At 41.4% G+C, this 22,724-nt stretch overlaps 2 protein-coding genes across 6 annotated transcripts in view; both read right to left on the reverse strand.

Annotated features, from left to right (window-relative positions):
* The window catches only part of si:ch211-221n20.8 (neurogenic locus notch homolog protein 3), a 36,437-nt gene extending 26,384 nt beyond the window's left edge, over positions 1-10,053 (reverse strand). The window contains exons 1-7 of the mRNA XM_035775772.2: positions 9,806-10,053; positions 4,872-5,015; positions 4,412-4,478; positions 4,042-4,233; positions 3,702-3,827; positions 3,478-3,618; positions 3,112-3,237 (exon numbers count right to left, since the gene is read on the reverse strand). Of these exons, the coding sequence (XP_035631665.2) occupies positions 3,112-3,237; positions 3,478-3,618; positions 3,702-3,827; positions 4,042-4,233; positions 4,412-4,478; positions 4,872-5,003 (784 nt within the window). The 5' untranslated portion in view covers positions 5,004-5,015; positions 9,806-10,053. The remainder of the gene's footprint in view (positions 1-3,111; positions 3,238-3,477; positions 3,619-3,701; positions 3,828-4,041; positions 4,234-4,411; positions 4,479-4,871; positions 5,016-9,805) is intronic.
* A 1,939-nt stretch (positions 10,054-11,992) lies between these two features.
* LOC118387434 (growth hormone-releasing hormone receptor) overlaps positions 11,993-22,724 on the reverse strand; it is a 56,350-nt gene continuing 45,618 nt past the window's right edge. For 4 of the 5 annotated variants that reach the window (XM_035775797.2, XM_035775807.2, XM_035775784.2 and 1 more), the window contains exons 11-13: positions 20,311-20,440; positions 17,848-17,889; positions 11,993-13,147 (exon numbers count right to left, since the gene is read on the reverse strand). In XM_035775797.2, coding sequence (XP_035631690.1) covers positions 13,046-13,147; positions 17,848-17,889; positions 20,311-20,440 — 274 coding nt within the window. In that variant the 3' untranslated portion in view covers positions 11,993-13,045. The remainder of the gene's footprint in view (positions 13,148-17,847; positions 17,890-20,310; positions 20,441-22,724) is intronic. The other variant, XM_035775817.2, reaches the window with a different exon arrangement.

Below are 22,724 nucleotides of genomic sequence, written 5' to 3' on the forward strand. Positions count from 1 at the left end.
TATATGATAACAGTATTACCTAACTGATGGTATCATAACTGATGGTATCATGTGGTATTATTACAGTATTACCTAACTGATGGTATATTGTGGTATTATTACACTATTACCTAACTGATTGTATCATGTGGTATTATAGCAGTAACAACTAGCTGATGGCATCATGTGGTATTATAACAGTAACAACTAGCTGATTGTATCATGTGGTATTATTACAGTATTACCTAACTGATGGTATATTGTGGTATTATTACACTATTACCTAACTGATTGTATCATGTGGTATTATAACAGTAACAACTAGCTGATTGTATCATGTGGTATATGATAACAGTATTACCTAACTGATGGTATCATGTGGTATTATAGCAGTAACAACTAGCTGATGGTATCATGTGGTATTATTACAGTATTACCTAGCTGATGGTATATTGTGGTATTATTACACTATTACCTAACTGATGGTATCATGTGGTATTATAACAGCATTACCTAACTGATGGTATCATGTGGTATTATAACAGTAACAACTAGCTGATGGCATCATGTGGTATTATAACAGTAACAACTAGCTGATGGTATCATGTGGTATTATTACAGTATTACCTAACTGATGGTATATTGTGGTATTATTACACTATTACCTAACTGATTGTATCATGTGGTATTATAACAGTAACAACTAGCTGATTGTATCATGTGGTATATGATAACAGTATTACCTAACTGATGGTATCATGTGGTATTATAGCAGTAACAACTAGCTGATGGCATCATGTGGTATTATAACAGTAACAACTAGCTGATTGTATCATGTGGTATTATAACAGTATTACCTAACTGATGGTATCATAACTGATGGTATCAGGTGGTATTATAACAGTATTACCTAACTGATGGTATCATGTGGTATTATAACAGTAACAACTAGCTGATGGTATCATATGGTATTATAACAGTATTACCTAACTGATGGTATCAGGTGGTATTATAACAGTATTACCTAACTGATGGTATCATATGGTATTATAACAGTATTACCTAACTGATGGTATCAGGTGGTATTATAACAGTATTACCTAGCTGATGGTATCATATGGTATTATAACAGTATTACCTAACTGATGGTATCAGGTGGTATTATAACAGTATTACCTAACTGATGGTATCATATGGTATTATAACAGTATTACCTAACTGATGGTATCATGTGGTATTATAACAGTATTACCTAACTGATGGTATCGTGTGGTATTATAACAGTATTACCTAACTGATGGTATCATATGGTATTATAACAGTATTACCTAACTGATGGTATCAGGTGGTATTATAACAGTATTACCTAACTGATGGTATCATATGGTATTATAACAGTATTACCTAACTGATGGTATCAGGTGGTATTATAACAGTATTACCTAACTGATGGTATCATATGGTATTATAACAGTATTACCTAACTGATGGCATCATATGGTATTATAACAGTATTACCTAACTGATGGTATCATGTGGTATTATAACAGTAACAACTAGCTGATGGTATCATATGGTATTATAACAGTATTACCTAACTGATGGTATCATATGGTATTATAACTGTATTACCTAACTGATGGTATCAGGTGGTATTATAACAGTATTACCTAACTGATGGTATCATATGGTATTATAACAGTATTACCTAACTGATGGTATCATATGGTATTATAACAGTATTACCTAACTGATGGTATCAGGTGGTATTACAACAGTAACAACTAGCTGATGGTATCATTTGGTATTATAACAGTATTACCTAACTGATGGTATCATGTGGTATTACAACAGTAACAACTAGCTGATGGTATCATGTGGTATTATAACAGTAACAACTAGCTGATGGTATCATGTGGTATTATAACAGCATTACCTAACTGATGGTATCATGTGGTATTACAACAGTAACAACTAGCTGATGGTATCATGTGGTATTATAACAGTAACAGCTAGCTGATGGTATAATGTGGTATTATAACAGTAACAACTAGCTGATTGTATCATGTGGTATTATAACAGTATTACCTAACTGATGGTATCATATGGTATTATAACAGTATTACCTAACTGATGGTATCATGTGGTATGATAACAGTATTACCTAACTGATGGTATCATGTGGTATTATAACAGTATTACCTAACTGATGGTATCATGTGATATTATAACAGTATTACCTAACTAGTATTACCTAACTCTTTCTCAAGCAAGAATTTGCTGGGACTCTCTGGGAGTGTTCTGAGTGGGGAGGGGAAAACTGAAAAGTAGCCGTTTTGCTGCAGAGAGGTTTGGACACTAACAGCTCTTACACTAAAAGGCCATTATCATCATTTTTACAATTTCACAGTATTATTCCAACCTCATAGAGTGGGAATGTATATAATATATACTGTAAAATACACTCCACTGGGCCTTTAATATACTGTGAGAGTTCAATGACCAGCCGGAGGAAGACAACACGACAGCACCCTCCTCAGGGCATGGGTACTCAGTGTAAAGCCAATTAGTACACAGCTGGGCCCACTAATTGCTTTGTGCCTTCCTCCTGTATCGGTGTGCCAGGAGAGGAGCTGGGGGACGATTGAGAGTAGAGACGGGGACCTGTGAGGACGTCAGATTTTTCAACCTCAGAGAAAGCTTCTGTGACTGGGCACCTTGTCTCTCTGTTAACTGAGGCAAGGCTTTAGGCAGAGAGAAGCGTTCCCCCTGGAACTGTTACGTGTCGACGATAGTCTAAGACGGGAGTAGCCGTTTGTTGTTTTGCTTTCTTCTTCAGCCACGGCCTTTTGGTCAACGGCTTAGTTTCTGTTGATTTGTTTTGTTACGCTGGTGTTTCAACGTTCCTTGTACTGGAGTTATGTTGTCGGGCGAGAGAAGGCCCGTTTTAGTAAAACGATACAACGGAAAAGGAACCACTGCCCCTGGTCTGTTCATTTTATGCCAACCGCCTGTGTTCGACGCTTCGGACAATCCGATTCGTTCACAAAATTGAATTACATTGTCAGCCTCAGTCTGAATAAGATTGGCACATACTGAAGAAACAATGACAGCAACCACAAGAGAACTCACCGATGCAGGCTGGGACCTCTGCTCTGAAGCCAGGCTGACACTGACACACGAAGCTACCAGGGGTGTTCACACACACGTTCCCCAGCTCCCTGCGACACTGCTCCTCAAAGCTGCACTCATCAACGTCTGAGACAAATATACATATATCATTCTCTATCATTCGCCCATCAATATCTAAAAAAGTGCACACACACACATACAGTCTTGCACAACTGACCTTGTGGACACACAATTCAGACACTAATACTAACCTTAACCCTAAACCCCCTAGAAATAACATTTTTCTTTGGACTTCTGGTCTCCACAAGTATCCTTAAACACGTCCACACACACAGATAATGTTCCCTCATGTAACAAAGACCTCACCCACACAACTGTGTCCGTCAAGAGCCATAACGTATCCAACTGGACAGAAACATGAGAAGGATCCAAGGGTGTTCCTGCAGTCTGCCCCAGACCCACACGCCTGCAGCCCGGTCACTTCAGCTAGAGCACACTCATCAATATCTGAAACACACACATGAATAAGCACACACACACACACACACACAGAGAATATCACATAACTCTAAAACCAAACACACACTCACCTTGGCATCCTCCTGCACCCATCAGGTAACCACGAAGACATTTGCACAGGTATGAGCCGGGTGTGTTTGTGCAGTCGGCATGGAGACTGCATGGCCCTGGCCCCTCCCCTTTACACTCATCTACATCTGATACAGAACGAGAGATGCAATATAAAAGAGCAGCACAGTAGATTCCATGTTTAAAAGTGGCACAGACCATACCACTCGCGCACTGTAGGAGTCTGCTCTTTACTGAGTTAGACAGAGGGTGCACTTGGACCAAAGCATGTTGGCAGTGCCATTGAGGGCTTTCACCATTTGGAAGTAATAGGAGCTTTCTAGTACAAGTCTATGGACTCACCAAGGCACCCTGCTGCTCGCTGCAGAGTGTAACCCACAGGGCAGGTGCAGTCCTCTCCTGCCACATTCACCATGCCAACAGGGCATCCACAGCCCTCGCTGCCCACCAACACTACCTGATTACCTGGGCACTGAGGGGTGGGGGTAGGAGCTGGGGCTGGGGTAGATGTGGTGTTGAACGAGGCTGCCGGGGCTGAGGAAAAAAGAGATGGATCAGAGGAGAATACGGAGATGCAGTAAGTGGAGGGGAAAGGCGGGTGGCAGGGAGAGAGCGGTAGAGAGAGACAGAAGGAAAAGAAGATAGACAAGAAGATTACAGATGCTCAGTATTCAACAACATAATAATAGGCTCAATATCTTGAGACACTCACTTGCGGCTGGTCCACCCCCCTGCTCGGTTCTGCTAAAGTTCCCAATGGCGTTCTCAATCTCTAGGTTCTGAGAAGAGAGGAAGAAAGGAATAGGTCTACTCAAAATGACTCGCACCACTTCAACTCAAAAAGCAGGAGAGTATCGGGTGATATGCTTTACTCAGCGAATGAAAAGCCGCAGAGAAAACGTTGACAACCAAGTCACTGCGCAACATGTCGCATCACGTCACCTAAAATCTTAATTCAAAAGTTTCCCACAGATCCATCAGCCTGGCGCCCAGGGTTTAGGATTTAGCTTCAGCCGACTTCCAAATGTCTTGACAGACAATAATGTTCTAACATTGCTTTAATGAAGAAACGTTTCACCATGTTCAGCGCCATGTTCAGTCTGGTTTAACCAGCCTAGCAAATTCTGGCCCTGATGTGGAAGAGGGTCCCAGACACATAGATAGTCACTGACCTGGCTCTTGGTGAGTGACGCCTCTGTGTGTTTCAAGACCTCGTTGTCGCTGCCATTGGGGGTGGTAGTAAAGGGCTCTGCCACACATATCGCTGCCAGCAGCACCAGAAGGTGAGTCCGAGGGCGTGGCATCCTCTCCTGACCCTATGGGGAAGATGGAGAGTTAAATACATCACAAGCAGGGCAACAACTTGACACGCAGAAGGAAAGAGGTGGACAGGTGATTGGGTTAATTAGACTGCAGAATACCAATCATAATGATAGTAATAAAGTCACTTTTCAAAACATAGTTAACTTTTTTTTTGGGGGGGGGGTGACATATAGGTATACTAATACATATGATCAATGTTTATGAATAGCTCATGCTTTATATACACATTAAACAAAGCAAAATATATTTTCTATTTGAGATTCCTCAAAGTAGCCACCCTTTGCCTTGACGACAGCTTTGCACACACTTGGCATACTCTCAACCAGCTTCATGAGGTAGTCACCTGGAATCCATTTCAATTAACAGGTGTGCCTTGTTAAAAGTTAGTTTAAAGAATGTCTTACCTTCTTAATACGTTTGAGCCAATCAGTTGTGTTGTGATAACGTAGGGGTGGTATTCAGAACACAGCCCTATTTGGTAAAAGACCAAGTCCATATTATGGCAAGAACAGCTCAAATAAGCAAAGAGAAATTACATGAAGGTCAGTCAATTTGGAAAATGTCAAGTACTTTCAAAGTGTCTTCAAGTGCAGTCGCAAAAACCATCATGCGCTATGATGAAACTGGCTCTCATGAGGACCGCCACAGGAAAGGAAGACCCAGAGTTACCTCTGCTGCAGACAATAAGTTCATTAGAGTTACGAGCCTCAGAAATTGCAGCCCAAATAAATTCTTCACAGAGTTCCAATAACAGACATCTCAACATCAACTCTTCAGAGGAGACTGCGTGAATCAGGCCTTCATGATCGTATTGCTGCAAAGACACCACTACTAAAGAACCCCAATAAGAAGAAGAGACTTGCTTGGGCCAAGATACATGAGCAAAGGACATTAGACTGGTCGAAATCTGTCCTTTGGTCTGATGAGTCCAAATTTGAGATTTTTGGTTCCAACCGCCGTGTCTTTGTGAGACGCAGAGTAGGTGAACGGATGATCTCCACATGTGTAGTTCCCATTGTGAAGCATGGCGGAGGAGGTGTGATGGTGTGGGGGTGTATTGCTGGTGACACTGTCTGTGATTTATTTAGAATTCAAGACACACTTAACCTGCATGACTACCACAGCATTCTGCAGCAATACGCCATCCCATCTGGTTTGCACATAGTGGGACTATCATATGTTTTCAAAAGGACTATGACCCAACACATCTCCAGGCTGTGTAAAGGGCGATTTAACCACACAGGAGATTGATGGAGTGGTGCGTCAGATGACCTGGCCTCCACAATCACCCGACCTCAACCCAATTGAGATGGTTTGGGATGACTTGGACCGCAGAGTGAAGGAAAAGCAGCCAACAAGTGTTCAGCATATGTGGGAACTCCTTCAAGACTGTTGGAGAAGCATTCCAGGTGAAGCTGGTTGAGAGCATGCCAAGAGTGTGCAAAGCTGTCATCAAGGCAAATTATGGCTACTTTGAAGAATCTCAAATATAAAATATATTTTGCTTTGTTTAACACTTTTTTAGTTACTACATGATTCCATATGTGTTATTTCATAGTTGTGATGTCTTCACTATTATTCTACCATGTAGAACATAGTGAAAATAAAGAAAAACCCTTGAATGAGTTGGTGTGTCCAAACTTTTCAAATGGTACTGTACGTCCAGCAAGACATGGCGCAGCCAAGCTCCTGGATGTGTTTATGTTCACAATCGTGCATATGACTCATAGGAGGCAAAAAGGAAAGGCATGGACATTGTTTGTGCTTCGGTGTTAATAGGTGAAATGATGCCCACTCATCCCTGCGCTATAGCCAGGTGAACATAGCCTACCAGGCACAGAAAGATGGTTTAAAGTGGCTCTGGCTCTTTGTTCATAACTAAAGCTATTTGCTTTGTTGTGATGACAATATGTTCACTGGGAAATTAGCTAATTGCCAGTGTAGGTATCTAAAGAACCGTTACTAACGTTTGCCCTTTTGATTCAGAGGCATAGGAAAACACTGAAAATGGAAATAAGCTGTTGAATGGTTAGTGATCATCCCCATTTCAAGCATGTAATTACCTAAATACCCACTGGGAACAGGCGTCAATTTAACGTCTATTCCACGTTGGTTCAAAGTCATTTCATTGAAATGACATGTAAACAACGTTGATGCCCAGTGAGTAGAATTACATTAAGGCTGCAATATGTTAGTCTATCGGCCAATCCAGCACATTTGGTTCCTTGGAAGTTCTGTGGGAACTTACATTTTTGGTTTCCCATTGGTTCTGGGAAAGAAGCCATACGTTTTCTGACTGTTAGAACTGAACGTTTTTTTTAAAAATGTTCTGATTACTGAAGTCAACATTTAGCCTTTTCTGAGAATGTACATTTTTAGGTTGCAGCAAGGTTCTGAGAATGTTTTTCTATGGTTCACTGAACCTGGGAGGTGTTATTGACGTTCTGAGAGCGGAAATTCTAGGTTATTTGAAGGTAATTAAATAACGTTATAGAGAGCATGTTTCATTAAGATGTTTAATTACCCTGCTAGATTAAGTTAACTGTTTTCTCCAAGCACAGATAGGATACTTTGAAATGAATTTGCTTAGGCATTAATCATGCAAACACATGTATTATTTATGGTGGCACGGCGTCAGTGAGATTCAAAACTATGATCGTCTGCTCTCTATCCATTGAATTAGTCCGTTGCGTCACCAGAATGGCGCTTACATACCATGTTTTTTTTTACTCAAACAAAGCTCTTAATTTGAGTCTTTTCAAACATACCTTATTGCAAAGGAAACAAGCACTCATTAAGATTACAAGGCAGAGGACAGTAGAGTTTTGTTGATCGTGAGAACGGAACGTATATATTTTTTAAATGACATTCTTTGAACGTTACTAATGATCTCTTGTGGTTTTTATGGAACGTTTTCTTAATGTTCTGAGAACATGACTTTAAATAGAACCATGAGGAAACATTATGCTTAAGTACTTCCCACGGAACAGCACTGTTTCTTAACGTTCTGAGAACATGACTTTAAATACAACCATAACAAAAACCTGTAGGGAATGTTATGGGAAGGTTGTATGCAAACTAACCATAGGACAACTACCCACTCAACAAGCTCTAAGAGACATATGGTTCTCAGAATGTTATGTGCTTGCTGGGAAGTGGGAATGGGACCATCATTGCACACAGTGATGTAAAGTACTTAAGTAAAAATACTTGAAAATACTACTTAAGTCGTCTTTTGCGGGGTATCTGTACTTTACGATATATATTTTCTTTATATTTGTCTTTCAGCATAAACTTGTACTTTTACTTCATTACATTCCTAAAGAAATGTATGTACTTTTTACTCCATACATTTTCCCTGACACACAAAAAGACTCATTACATTTTGAATGCTTAGCAGGACAGAACATTTTTGTAATTCACACACTTCTCAAGAGAACATCCCTGGTCATTCCTACTGCCTCTGATCTGGCGGATCACTAAAGACATACTTTGTTTGTAAATGATGATGTCTGAGTGTTAAGAGTGCCGCTGGCTATTCATAAATTTAAAAAAAGATTTTTGAAATGATTTGCACTTTTACTTACCTACTTAAGTATATTTTAGCAATTACATTTACTTGTGACACTTAAGTACATTTAAAACCAAATACTTTTAGACTTTTACTCAAGTAGGATTTTACTGTGTGACTTTCACTTTTACTCGAGTCATTTTCTATTAAGGTATATTTATTTTTACTCAAGTATGACAATTAGGTACTTTTTCCACCACTGATTCTACATAATGAGAATGCTTTTCTTATAGAGACAGGCTACACAAACCCACAAGGAATCAAGAGTAGCTTGTCATTTGAACTATCATTCATCAAGTCAGCCATATCAATCATGGTTCTGAAAAGGGAGTAAAAACTATGTAAATGAACGAGATGATCTCAATAATACATTCAAACAATTAAGAAGATATTTGTATTTCACGTCCAGATTGAAGTATAATTAAATTAACTTTGATCAATGCATGACATGGACATGCACTCGGTCAGAGGGAACAAATTAATAAATTGAGGGAACACTTTTTTATATTGAGGGAATTATTGAGGGAATAATTTTTTTTATATTGAGGGAACGAATAAAAAATGACCATGACCCCTAAGGGGCTCCCTCCATACTATGGAATACAACAACCAACAGCTGAGTTGAGCAGACAAGAGATTCGACCCATTTAAACTGCTGGGGGTAGGTTTACAGACATCATGTCTAGACATGTAACACTGGCTACAAAGCTAGATGAAGAGACAGCAGAGTAGATAGACCCTGTTATTAACCATCTTCCGTTCTTGTTCTTTCTCCATGACACGCCCGCGTCACTATCCAGAAGAAAATAAACGTGTTTCCACTTAAGGTGCGTCTGGCGCGATGCAATGAAATGGAAAAGTATTTTGAACTGTGTGCATAATAATAACTTTGCCTTTTCTATTCTGAATGCCCATGCCCAGAAATAAATTATCCCTCCCGCTGTTTCCAGTTTGGAACTCGTTTGCGCAATATCTTCACGCATCTCTTCAGGGTATAGCAGTCCAAATACGATGTCCTGCCCGACACCCATAGACTATAGCCTAATAACAAGAAGTGTCCTACAAAACTTCCAATAACTGCGGATCAGACGTGAAATCATAACCTACAGTTACAGTCGTATTCAGTTATTATCCCAGATCGCACCATGTAAATGCGTTTGAAATGGACATGTATAGAGAAAGCAAAACATGCAATCAAATAAAGTTGCTTACCAGTAACAGATAAAGTCGATTTGGGTCCACTGGATGAGCGAGGTTTCAATTTACGCGTTTCTTCCACGGTCTCCTCCAGATGCGGGATAAATAGTGTGGAGTTGTCTTTCCTCAAAAACCAATCCAGCAACGCGACGTAAGGGGCTGTGCTGTACTCCTCCACATCCTGTCCTAGAATTCTATACTTCCCATTCCTTAAATCCCAAACCGCAGTGGAGGAACAACAAGCTAAATCGCTCTCCTTCTGAGTGCTGCCTGAGGGCGCGGCGTCCCCTGTCTGAACTTTTGATTGAGGTCATACACTATAGTGTGGAAAGGGAGTTATGCCGAGAGCGCGGCAGAAAACATTGGTAGGATAAAATAGCATTTCAATTTATTGGAAGAGAATAGATATGTATTAATCTAACTGTTGGGTTGCTTGCACAATATACCCTACATCAGAAGTGGGCCTACAGCGAGGGTAAGCCTCAGAGCAGCGCCCCAAAGCAAAGACCCATGGGCAGTTTGGGCGTAGGTCCCTTGCTCAAGGGCACAACGGCAGTATGCAGCCCCTGATATGTTGATGCCAACAACTCTCCGGTTGCCAGCTGGGTCATTCCAACAATTCGGTGCCTTTTAAGAAATATAACTTGGTCATAACAAACTTTTGATTTCACCTAATTTTAACAATAATGAGGCTATATACAGGGGGCATCGGTACCGAGTCAGTGTGCAGGGGTTGAGGTAATCTGTACATGTAGGTGGGGGCAATGTCAATGTAAATTGTCTGGTGGCAAATTTTATGAATTGTTCAGCAGTCTAATGGCTTGGGGGTAGAAGCTGTTGAGGAGCCTTTTGGTCCTAGACTTGGCCCTCCGGTACCGCTCGCCATGCGTTAGCAGAGAAAACACTCTAACTTGGGTGACTGGAGTCTCTGACAGTTTTATGGGCTTTCCTCTGACACCGCCTATTATATAGGTCCTGGATGGCAGGAAGCTTGGCCCCAGTGATGTACTGGGCCATTCGCACTACCCTCTGTAGCGCCTTACAGTCAGATACCGAGCAGATGCCATACCAGGCGGTGATGCAACCGGTGGTGCAGCTGTAGAAACTTTTGAGGCTCTGGGGGCCTATGCCAAATCTTTTCAGTCTCCTGAGGGGGAAAAGATTTTGTCGTACCCTCTTCACCATTGTCTTGGTATGTTTGGACCATGATAGTTTGTTGGTGATGTGGACACCAAGAAACTTGAAACTCTTGACCCGCTCCAGTACAGCCCCGTCGATGTTAATGGGCGCCTGTTTGGCCCACCTTTTCCTGTAGTCCACGATCAGCTTCTTTGTCATTGAGGGAGAGGTTGTTGTCCTGGCACCAAACTGCCTCCTCCCTATAGGCCGTCTCATCGTTGTCGGTGATCAGGCCTACCACTGTTGTGTCAACAGAAAACTTAATGGTGGTATTGGTGTCGTGTTTGGCCACACAGTTGTTAATAAAATAAACAATACTAATAAGTGCCAAATAAAGTAACATGGTTCACTGTTGACTGATTGAAGATTTCATCTTAAAGGCATAGTTCACCCAAATTACAAAGTTCACATTAGTTTCCTTACCCTGTAAACAGTCTATGGACAAGGTTTGACAGCAATCCATGCTGTGGTTTAGTTTCCCTGGCACTGTTCCCAAATGCTAACTTTTTAGCATTTGTGCACAAATCCAATTAAAGACATGGTACTGATTTTATACACGTCTTTGCACATCATGTTCGTATCTCTCTATAAGTGACTTTGTGGAGCTTCACTATCAATTTTAGATACTTTTGGATGATTTGGATATGATGCGCAAAAATATGCTAATGTCGGTACCAGGACTTGAATGGGATTTGTGCCACAAATGCTAAAATGTTAGCATTTAGAATAAGTGCAAGTGAAACTAAACTAAAGCCTTAATTGAATGCAAGCTTTAGAAAACTGTGGTTTATAGTAAAGGGCACTTCAATCAATGTAACAGGCTTTTAAAATTCAATATTGGTACACATTTTCTACTTAACATAAAGGGATGCTAAAAGGTACTCATTTCCTGGAAAGACCCAGCTCACTTCAGATAGGTTGTAGAATTGTCGTAAATTGTCTTGCAATACGAATCCCCACTTGACGGCAGTGAGATTGATACTCTTAGAAGACACCATCGATCCTTGCAAATACAATAGCCTGTTCAAGTATAAATGTAGCTTTATTTCAAGAGACACCACATTCTTCTGTTTAGAATTCTGTTTCGTTATGCATCACATTCAGCCTACGTTAAAGCACACAGCTTTATTCAAACATAATTTGACCCTAAGTAGAAAAAAAATTAAACATCAGCAGACAATGCAGTTGGCATGGTATCTGCATTGCACGTGTAGCCATATTTATTTTCATAGTAGAAATGGCCCCATTTCACAGCTAGAAGCTAATGAATTTCTATCCTGCAGTGTGTTTCTCCTGCTTATGGTCAATAGCCATAAAAAGCCATATCAAAGGACCTCAAGGGGACCTAATACTACATACAGAATCTATGGCATTGGAGCAATGGCCATGCGCGTACACACACACACACACACACACACACACACACACACACACACACACACACAAAAAGAGAGAAACACACAAACAAAAAGGCACTAAAACACAGAATGCAACACACACATCATAAGATAATATTCTAATAAAACCTGAAAAACAGGGGGCACGTCTAATACATAAAACCATCTATTTTCCAGTAGAAGGTCAATCATATTGACTTGCTAAAAACACATCAAAACGTGGTGTAGTACCACAGAGAACGTAAGGTAAGGCCCTGGACCAGAGCTACAGAGAGATAGACTTCCATTGTCCTTCAATGTAACAAAACCATAGATGATGCTGAGTGGAAGAGGAAGAGGAGGAGGAGGAGGAGGAGGAGAATTTCACAATGCGCCAAACAGTTCAACTCGAGCTGGACACAATGGATGAGCTCAATGGTGGTCCCTTTAGAAATGAGATTGTGATGAGAGAGGAGAGGACATCGTAGGTTTCAAGGACACAATGTACAGCAGTCGCTCCTAAAAGTACATTATCAATGTGTGGAGGTCACAGGAAGGAGAAGAAGAACATTACTTTATTGTCCAATGTAAACAGATATCCAATGGAATCTTGTCTTCCGCTTTATTCCAACCCCTCGACGAAAGACACTCATTAAAAACACAGAGGTTGGAGAGGAAGAGGAGAGGTGGATGAAGAGCACTAGAACGGTGTGTCCATCTGACTACCCTTGGCACCGGGCAGTACCACACCGTAGCTGTTATCCTGCCACCTCAGCCACCTCATATGGATCTCCTTCTGGACCTGATAGAAACAGACACACGCCCAAAGACCTTAGATTGTAGAACCAGAGTACACACTGTATGACCTCCAAAAGCAGCCAATTTCAGTGTTGTTGACGGATGGATGGACGGAGGTGTTTCTGATGTGCTGTTTCCTTCTATAAACCCCCTATAGACCCCTCACCCCCTCTCCTATGTACAACTTTTTAAAATAGGTTTTATATTAAAAAGACATGGTTGCATTACCTTTCAAATGTGTCATGAGCACAACCAGTCATGATGTTTTCATCTGATTGTCAAACAAATCACTTCAAAAAGTAGGTTGCCTTCGCAAGTTCAGCCAAAAATAATTCCAGTAACCGAAACCGTGAACTGTGCACCCACCAAGTGGCTGAAACTGTCTCACGGGAGAAAGAATCTGAGTGACCGAAACAGCGCCCCTCTGTCTTACTATATGTAGCCCATGTATCAGATGCTGTCTGGTCAAAAAGAGTATGACATGCCATACTCTTTTTGGCCAGACAACATCAGATACAGTGCCTATAGAAATTCTACACCGCCTTAAAAAAAAAAATCACATTTTTCTGGCTTAAAATGTAATTGAATTTGTTTCCTTCAGATCTACACAAACAAAAAGAAAGTTATAGAAAAATGTTTCAATTAAGATAAATGTCAAATTAATATATCATGGGCTCCACACCACTAAGTTACTACTAGGTGGACGCACCATTGGCAGCCATTGCAACTGTGAATCATTTGAATTAAGAATAAACTTTGCAAACTCTCAGGGCATAATAGATCCACTGTTTTTTTCTCCTCAAAATTGCTCAGGCTCAGCAAGTTTGGTTGGGGATCATTGATGGACGGTGATATTTAAACCTCGTCTCTGATTTTATTTGAAGCTAATTTAAGTCAGGACTGAGACTAGACCACTCACGAACACTCAACACCTAATCGGAAAGCCATTCTGGAGTGTCTTTTGCATAAAACTATGTGTAATTGTCCCGCAGAAAACTCCCCAGTCCCTGCCGGTGACCAGCATATCCATAACATGATGCTGCCACCACAATACTTGAAAAAACAAAGGGATCAACAACGTTGCATTCAGTCCATATTACTGGCCTTGAAAGAAGCTTGTGTTAAAAGATCAACTCCCTCTCCGGCCTCTAGGTCATCAGGCTGCTGATTATCCCGCACACCTGTCACCATCGTCAAGCGCACCAGCGCCTCATGACACTCACCTGGACTCCCATCACCTCCTTGATTATCTGCCCTATATCCATCACTCCCAGTGGCTCTACCCTCAGGTGTTATTGACTCTGTTTTCATGTCGGTGCGTTGTTTGTCTTTTGTTTATTTATTAAAACACTTACTACCTGTACTTGCTTCCCGACTCTCAGCGCACTCGCAACACCAAATAATCAAAATAATCCAATGACCCAACTCTTTTTTGGTTACTACATGATTCCATATGTGCTATTTTATAGTTTTGAAGTCTTCACTATTATTCTACAATCTAGAAAATAGTCCAAATAAATAAAAACCCTGGAATGAGTAGGTGTGTCAAAACCTTTGACTGGTACTGTATATTTAATCCATTTTAGAATAAGGCTGTAAGGTAACAAAAGGTGGAAAAAGTCAAGGAGTCTGAATACTTTCAGAAAGCACTGTATATATACACTATATTACCAAAAGTAATGCTGCTTGTTGAATATCTCAATCCAAAATTTGTGTTCCAATTTATCCCAAAGGTGTTCGATGGGGTTGAGGTCAGGTTTCTGTGCAGGACAGTCAAGTTCTTCCACACCGTTCGACAAACCATGTGTATTGACCTCGTTTTGTGCATGGGGGCATTGTCATAGTGAAACAGGAAAGAGCCTTCCCAAACTGTTGAAACAAAAGATGGAAGCACAGAATAGTCTAGAATGTCAATGTATGCTGTAGCGTTAAGATTTTCCTTCACTGAAAGGGGCCTAAACCGAACCATGAAAAACAGCCCCAGACCACTATTCCTCCTCCACCAAACTTTACAGTTGGCACTATGCAAAGGTGCATAGGAGGTAGTGTTATCTTGGCATCCGCCAAACCCAGATTAATTCGTTGGACTGCCAGATGGTGAAGCGTGATTCATCACTCCAGAGAAAGCGTTTCCACTGCTCCAGAGTCCAATGGAGGCGAGCGTTACGCCACTCCAGCCGACACTTGGCATTGCACATGGGGATCTTAGGCTTGTGTGCGGCTGCTCTGCCATGGAAACCCATTTCATGAAGCTCCTGACGAACAGTTATTGTGCTAACGTTGCTTCCAGAGGCAGTTTGGAACTCAAGCTTAATGATGAGCTTGGAGGGTACTATGGTGTTGAAGGCTGAGCTATAGTCAATGAACAGCATTCTTACGTAGGTATTCCTCTTATCCAGATGGGATAGGGCAGTGTGCAGTCCAATGGTGAGTGCATCATCTGTGGATCTATTGGGGCGGTAAGCAAATTGAAGTGGGTCTAGGGTGCCAGGTAAGGTAGAGGTTATATGATCCTTAACTAGCCTCTCAAAGCACTAGTCATAGTCATTTTGTTCAGTTACCTTTGCTTTCTTGGGTACAGGAACAATGGTAGACATCTTGAAAAAAGTGGGGACAGCAGACTGGGATAGGGATAGATTGAATATGTCCGTAAACACCCCAGCCAGCTGGTTTGCGCATGCTCTGAGGACCCGGCTAGGGATGTCGTCTGGGCTGACAGCCCTGCGAGGGTTAACATGCTTAAATGTCTTACTCACGGTGGCCACGGAGAATGAGAGCCCACAGTCCTTGGGAGCGGGCCGCGTCGGTGGCACTGTGTAATTTTCAAAGCGGGCAAAGAAGGGGTTTAGCTTGTCCGGGAGCAATACGTTGGTGTTCGCGACGTGGCTGCTTTTCCCTTTGTGATTGTCTGTAGACCCTGCCACATACGTCTCGTGTCTGAGCCGTTGAATCGCGACGCCACTTTGTCTCTGTACTGACGTTTTGCCTGTTTGATTGCCTTACGGAGGGAATAACTACACTGTTTGTATTCGACCATATTCCTAGTCACCTTGCCATTGTTAAATGCGGTGGATCTCGCTATACTGTGTTTTATGTAGCCTTAAAAGTTGGTTGAATCTTATTCCAAATGATCCACAGCTGTACTGGCTGTTAAAGGTGCTTCCACCAAGTATTAACTGACGGGGGGGGGGTCTAGGAAAATGTTCTATAACTTATTTTCCACTCTGAAAATGTGGAGTAGGTTCTGTAGATCTGTAGGAAAAAAATCACATTAAAAGGCAGCCAAATGTTCAAAAGGCACTGAGCAAATGAGAGCTTTGACGAAGGCCGTGAGGCCGATACGTAAAGCTTATTAAATATCAGTGATTACAACCAAGAGCAGTGTGCGGTTTCCTTTTTCCTTCATCAAGGCAGCCAAATGTGAAGAGTGTTCAAGGATGTGTAGATTTTCTATAGGCACTTCAGCAGGTTTCCCTTCCAGTCCTCTGCCTCCACGGCGATGGCGGTATTATCAGCAGCACTGTCTTTTTACTAAAGAAATGTGTTAACTTATGATCACTTTTTTATGTTCAAATTAAATCTTCCTTCTTTCTTTTCCTTTTCTCTGCCCACTCGGTGACAGCGACTCATTGCTGCAGCTTAATGTCAATGAAAGTCACATTTGCAATCAAATCGCGTGAAACAATGCACGTGAACTCTGTCAGGGTGGAATAGTCCATTATTATAAACCAGTCTGTGGGTGATTAACTACACTTTCTACAGAAAAACTTGGATTATAAAACCTGGATTATATTAACATGGATATAAAATGTGTATATGGAAAGAAATGATTGATTTCGAATTAATATCTCGGCTGTATGTATTTATTTACTTTTTTGGAGGCTTTCGTACGTCAACATTTTGGCCTTATTAACCTGGGCACAGTGCCCAGACAAAACCCCCCTCCCTCCCCATTCCATTTGAAACTTTGAAGCTTCCCGCAGATTTGGCTCCTGCTGAACCAACCCGCTGAGGAAAGACACATTTATGGTGGTGAAGAGACATTTGAGTGTGTTTGTATGGTGAGAAACAGATTTGAACATGTAGCACTGCGTGACAACGTGCACAGCAATGCAAGCGTCGTGGGTTTCACTCCTGCTGGGGTCACATAAACTGAAATGTAAGCACTCACTGTATCGTAAGTTGCTTTGGATACAAACCTGCGAAATCGATTATATTGTATTATTCTAATGCTTTATATCAAAGCAACATCTACAGAGCAGTATGGTTGGTGTGTATTTAAAGGCCCAGTACACTCAAAATGTTTTTTTCCTATGTTTTATAAAACTAACTCTGTAAAAGTATGAAAACATTTGATCAGTGTTATTTTCCTGATAGTTGCTGGTTGAAAATACAATCTACACAGGACCTTCTAAATCAGCAGGTTTTGCAAGTGTGGGAGTTTCTGCTTTCCATGGTGACATCATTGTGAGATCAATAGGTTAATAGACCAATAACGAAGAGTTCCAATCTTCTCTGCCAATAACAGCTAGTTTCAGTTTTCCCCTTCCCAATAAGACCACTCCCATGAAAATTCTAGCTACATTCTAAAAAGCAATGGACAATCCATTACAGTAAGGTACTTCATTGTTACCCAGGAATTGTTTGACACTGATATAAATACAGCTGCATTGGGCCTTTAAAGTAGAATGTAAGACAACTCACCTCTTGGTTGAGGAAGCAGTAGAGAATTGCGACAATCAACCCCTACAAGAGAGAGGATATATAATCAACTATCAATATTCAAAACAATTAAGCACACAGATGTTCTCAACAGTTAAGAGAAGAACGGTGGGCAGTATAATTGTAAATAAAGCCATAAAATGGTATATGATACAGTGCATTCGGAATGTATTCAGATCCCTCGACTTTTTCCACTTTGTTAGGTTACAGCCTTATTCTAAAATTGATACAATCGTTTTTTTCTCCTCATCAATCTACACCCATAATGACAAAGCAAAAACTGGTTTGAAGAAAAACAGAAATATCACATTTACATAAGTATTCAGACCTTTTACTTAGTATTTTGTTGAAGCACCTTTGGCAGTGATTACAGCCTTGAGCCATCTTGGGTATGACGCTTGGCACACCTGTATTTGTGGAGTTTCTCCCATTATCCCCTGCTGATCTTCTCAAGCTCTGTCATGTTGGATGGGGAGCGTTGCGGCACATCTATTTTCAGGTCTCTCCAGAGATGTTCGATCGGGTTCAAGTCGGGGCTCTGGCTGTGCCACTCAAGGACATTCAGAAACTGCTGCGTCGTCTTGGCTGTGTGCTTAGGGTCATTGGCCTGTTGGAAGGTGACCTTCGCCCCCAGTCAGAGGTTTTGAATGCTCTGGAGCAGGTTTTCATCAAGGATCTCTCTGTATTAGCTCCGTTCATCTTTGCCTCGATCCGGACTAATCTCCCAGTCCCTGCTGCTGAAAAACACCCCCACAGCATAATGCTGCCACAACCATGCATCCCCATAGGGATGATGCCAGGGTTCCTCCAGACGTGACACTTGGCATTCAGGCCAAAGAGTTCAATCTTGGTTTCATCAGACCAGAGAATCTGGTTTCTCATGGTCTGAGAGTCTTTATATGCCTTTTGGCAAACTCCAAGCGGGCTGTGATGTGGCTTCCGTCTGGCCACTCTTCCATAAAGGCCTGATTGGTAGAGTGCTGCAGAGATGAATGTCCTTCTGGAAGGTTATCCCATCTCCACAGAGGAACTCTAGAGCTCTGTCAGAGTGACCATCGGGTTCTTGGTCACCTCCCTGACCAAGTCCCTTCTCCCCCGATTGCCCTGACCAAGTCCCTTCTCCCCCGATTCTATTTAAGAATGATTGAGGCCACTGTGTTCAAAGCTGCAGAAATGTTTTGGTACCCATCCCCAGATCTGTGCGTCGACACAATCCTGTCTCAGAGCTCTAAGGACAATTCCTTCGACCTCATGGCTTGGTTTTTTTCTCTCACATGAACTGTCAACTGTGGGACCTTACAGTATATAGACAGGCTTGTGCCTTTCCAAATCATGCCCAATCAATTTAATTTACCACAGGTGGACTCCAATCAAGTTGTAGAAACATCTCAAGGATGATCAATGGAAACAGGACGCACCGGAGCTCATTTTTGAGTCTCATAGCAAAGGGTCTGAATACTTATGTAAATAAGGTATTTCTGTTTTTAATACATTTGAAAAAATGTCTAAAAACCTGATTTTGCTTCGTCATTATGAGGTATTGTTGTGTAGATTGATGAGGAAATTGTTTTATTTAATCCATTTCAGAATAAGGATGTAACGTAACAAAATGTGGGAAAAGTCAAGGAGGATGAATACCGAAGGTGCTGTAAACCACATTCATTTTGCTTTCTCTAAAACGTTTCATGTTAACTGTTCTATTTTTCAATTACTTTGTTTTACTGGCTGTAAAAGTGCTATCCATGCCAGGAGTCGTTTACATAAATTAGACGTATATACATATTCATGACAAAGTGTATAAATACCACATACAGTGAGCTCCAAAAGTATTGGGACAGTGAACATGTTTTGTTTTGACTCTGTACTCCAGCACTTTGGATTTGAAATTATACATTGACTATGAGGTTGAAGTGCAGTGTGTCAGTTTTAATTTGAGGGTATTTTCATTAATATCAGGCGAGCCGTTTTGTAATTATAGCACTTCTTATACATTTTAGGGGGACAAAAGTATTGGGACAAATTCACTTACGGTATATGTGTAAAAAGTTGTAAAAATGTAAGTGTTTGGTTCCATATTTATAGCACGCAATGACCACAAACTTGTGACTCAACACATTTTTTGGACAAATTTGCGGTTAGTTTTGGTTGTGTTTCAGATTATTTTGCACCTAATAGAAATCAATGGTAAATAAAATAGTGTCATTTTGGAGTCACTTTTATTGTAAATATGAATAGAATACGTTTCAAAAGACTACATGAATGTGGACGCCACCATGATTACAAATAATCCTGAATAATGATGAGTGAGAAAGTTACAAAAAGGCACAAATATCATATCCCCAAGACATGCTAGCCTCTCACCAGTGAGTACAGTATCTGAGAGAGCGTGAATCTGTTTGTGTGTGCAGGCCAAGCGAGTGAGTGTGCGCAAAAGGATTAGAATACCTGAAAGGACCCCATGCAGAGCTCGATGCAGAGGCGCACGCTAACATGGAAGTAGTCAGGCAGGAAGTTAAACACCATGTAGTGGCTCCCAAAGAGAGGGATGAGGAGGAGAGTGGACTTAGTCAGCCGTCTGGCAGAGAGGAGGAAAGAGAGAGGGAGGAAAAGAGAGAGAGAATAAGCTTGAGTAACAAGCTCTTGGGTTGTTCATGTTAACATGTTTATGAGTACGCATGTGATTGTGTGCAAGAATGCATTTCAAAGCCAATTTTACATTTACGTATGGGAGCATACCGATACACAAACATGTAATCATTTTTCCCTCAGTCTACTTGACTGACCTTATTTAAGAATATAACAGGATCTACATATGCATGAGTGCTCAAGTCTATTATTCTGCACTGCCCTCTAATGAGGATTTCCTCTGCAAAGCCTTTGGAGGGGTGAAGTGGTGTAGGTGATCTGTTGACAGACAGACCGCATTGACTCAGTGAGTGAATCAGACCTTGCACACATGAAAACTTGCTCCCTTCCCTCAAACCTTGACGACTTCTCCTTCCCGGATACAAAGGAACTGGATATGTATAAGTGATAGGTAGACATTCCCGCCATTGTTTTCACCTCGCAATGCGAGTGGTAGGGAGTGAATTTTACAGAAGTGGAATGCAGCCCTACGGTTACAGAACGTAGACCATCAGCAGACAAATAATCTATAGGAACCAAAATGAACTGTAGGAAATTAAAATGAACCGAAATGAACTATAGAAACTGAAATTAACTAAGAATGAACTTTAACTCCAGTTCTAAGTTTAATACTGTTTTACCAATGAAAAATCTATTAATGTATTGTTGAAGTGGGAAATTTACATACACCTTAGCCAAATACATTTAAACTCAGTTTTTCACAATTCCTGACATTTACTCCTAGTAGAAATTCCCTGTCTTAGGTCAGTTAGGATCACCACTTTATTTTAAGAATGTGAAATGTCAGAATAATAGTAGAGGGAAGTTGGGTCAGAAGTTTACATACACTCAATTAGTATTTGGTAGCATTGCCTTTAAATTGTAAAGCTGGTGTAAACGAGTCAGGTATGTAGGCTTCCTCGCTCGCACACACTTTTACAGTTCTGCCCACACATTTTCTATAGGTTTGAGGTCAGGGCTTGTGATGGCCACTCCAATACCTTGACATTGTTGTCCTTAAGCCATTTTGCCACAACTTTGGAAGTACGCTTGGGGTCATTGTCCATTCAGAAGACCCTTTTACGACCAAGCTTTAGCTTTAACTTCCAATATAACCACATAATTTTCCTACCTCATGATGCCATCTATTTTGTGAAGTGCACCAGTCCCTCCTGCAGCAAAGCACCCCCACAACAAGATATTGCCACCCCCATGCTTCACGGTTGGGATGGTGTTCTTCGGCTTGCAAGCCTCCCACTTTTTCCTCCAAACATAACGATGGTCATTATGGCCAAACAGTTCTATTTGTGTTTCATCAGACCTGAGGACATTTCTCCAAAAAGTACGATCAGTTGAAAACCGTAGTCTGGCTTTTTAAAGCGGATTTGGAGCAGTGGCTTCTTCCTTGCTGAGCGACCTTTCAGGTTATGTCGATATAGGGCTCGTTTTAAACTCAGCAAAAAAATAAACGTCCTCTCACTGTCAACTGTGTGTATTTTCAGCAAACTTAACATGTGTAAATATTTGTATGAACATAATAAGTTTCAACAACTGAGACATAAACTGAACAAGCTCCACAGACATGTGACTAACAGAAAAGGAATAATGTGTCCCTGAACAAAGGGGGGGTCAAAATCAAAAGTAACAGTCAGTATCTGGTGTGGCCACCAGCTGCATTAATTACTGCAGTGCATCTCCTCCACACGGACTGCACCAGATTTGCCAGTTCTTGCTGTGAGATGTTTCCTCTTCCACCAAGGCACAATGGTCATGCTGGAGGGTCTTGTCAGGATGAGTCTGCAGGAAGGGTAGCACATGAGGGAGGAGGATGTCTTCCCTGTAACGCACAGCATTGAGATTTCCCGCAATGACAACAAGCTCAGTCCAATGATGCTGGACACACCTCCCCAGACCATGACGGACCCTCTACCTCCAAATCGATCCCGCTCCAGAGTACAGGCCTCGGTGTAACGCTCATTCCTTCTACAATAAACGCAAATCCGACCATCACCCCTGGTGAGACAAAACCGCAACTCCTCAGTGAAGAGCACTTTTTGCCAGTCCTGTCTGGTCCAGTGATGGTGAGTTTGTCCCCATAGGCGATGTTGTTGCCAGTGATGTCTGGTGAGGACCTGCCTTACAACAGGCCTACAAGCCTTCAGTCCAGCCTCTCTCAGCCTATTGTGGACCGTCTGAGCACTGAGGAGTTGTGCTTTCCTGGTGTAACTTGGGCA

Source organism: Oncorhynchus keta, chromosome 1 (assembly GCF_023373465.1).
Source record: "Oncorhynchus keta strain PuntledgeMale-10-30-2019 chromosome 1, Oket_V2, whole genome shotgun sequence".
NCBI classification, from domain to species: domain Eukaryota; kingdom Metazoa; phylum Chordata; class Actinopteri; order Salmoniformes; family Salmonidae; genus Oncorhynchus; species Oncorhynchus keta.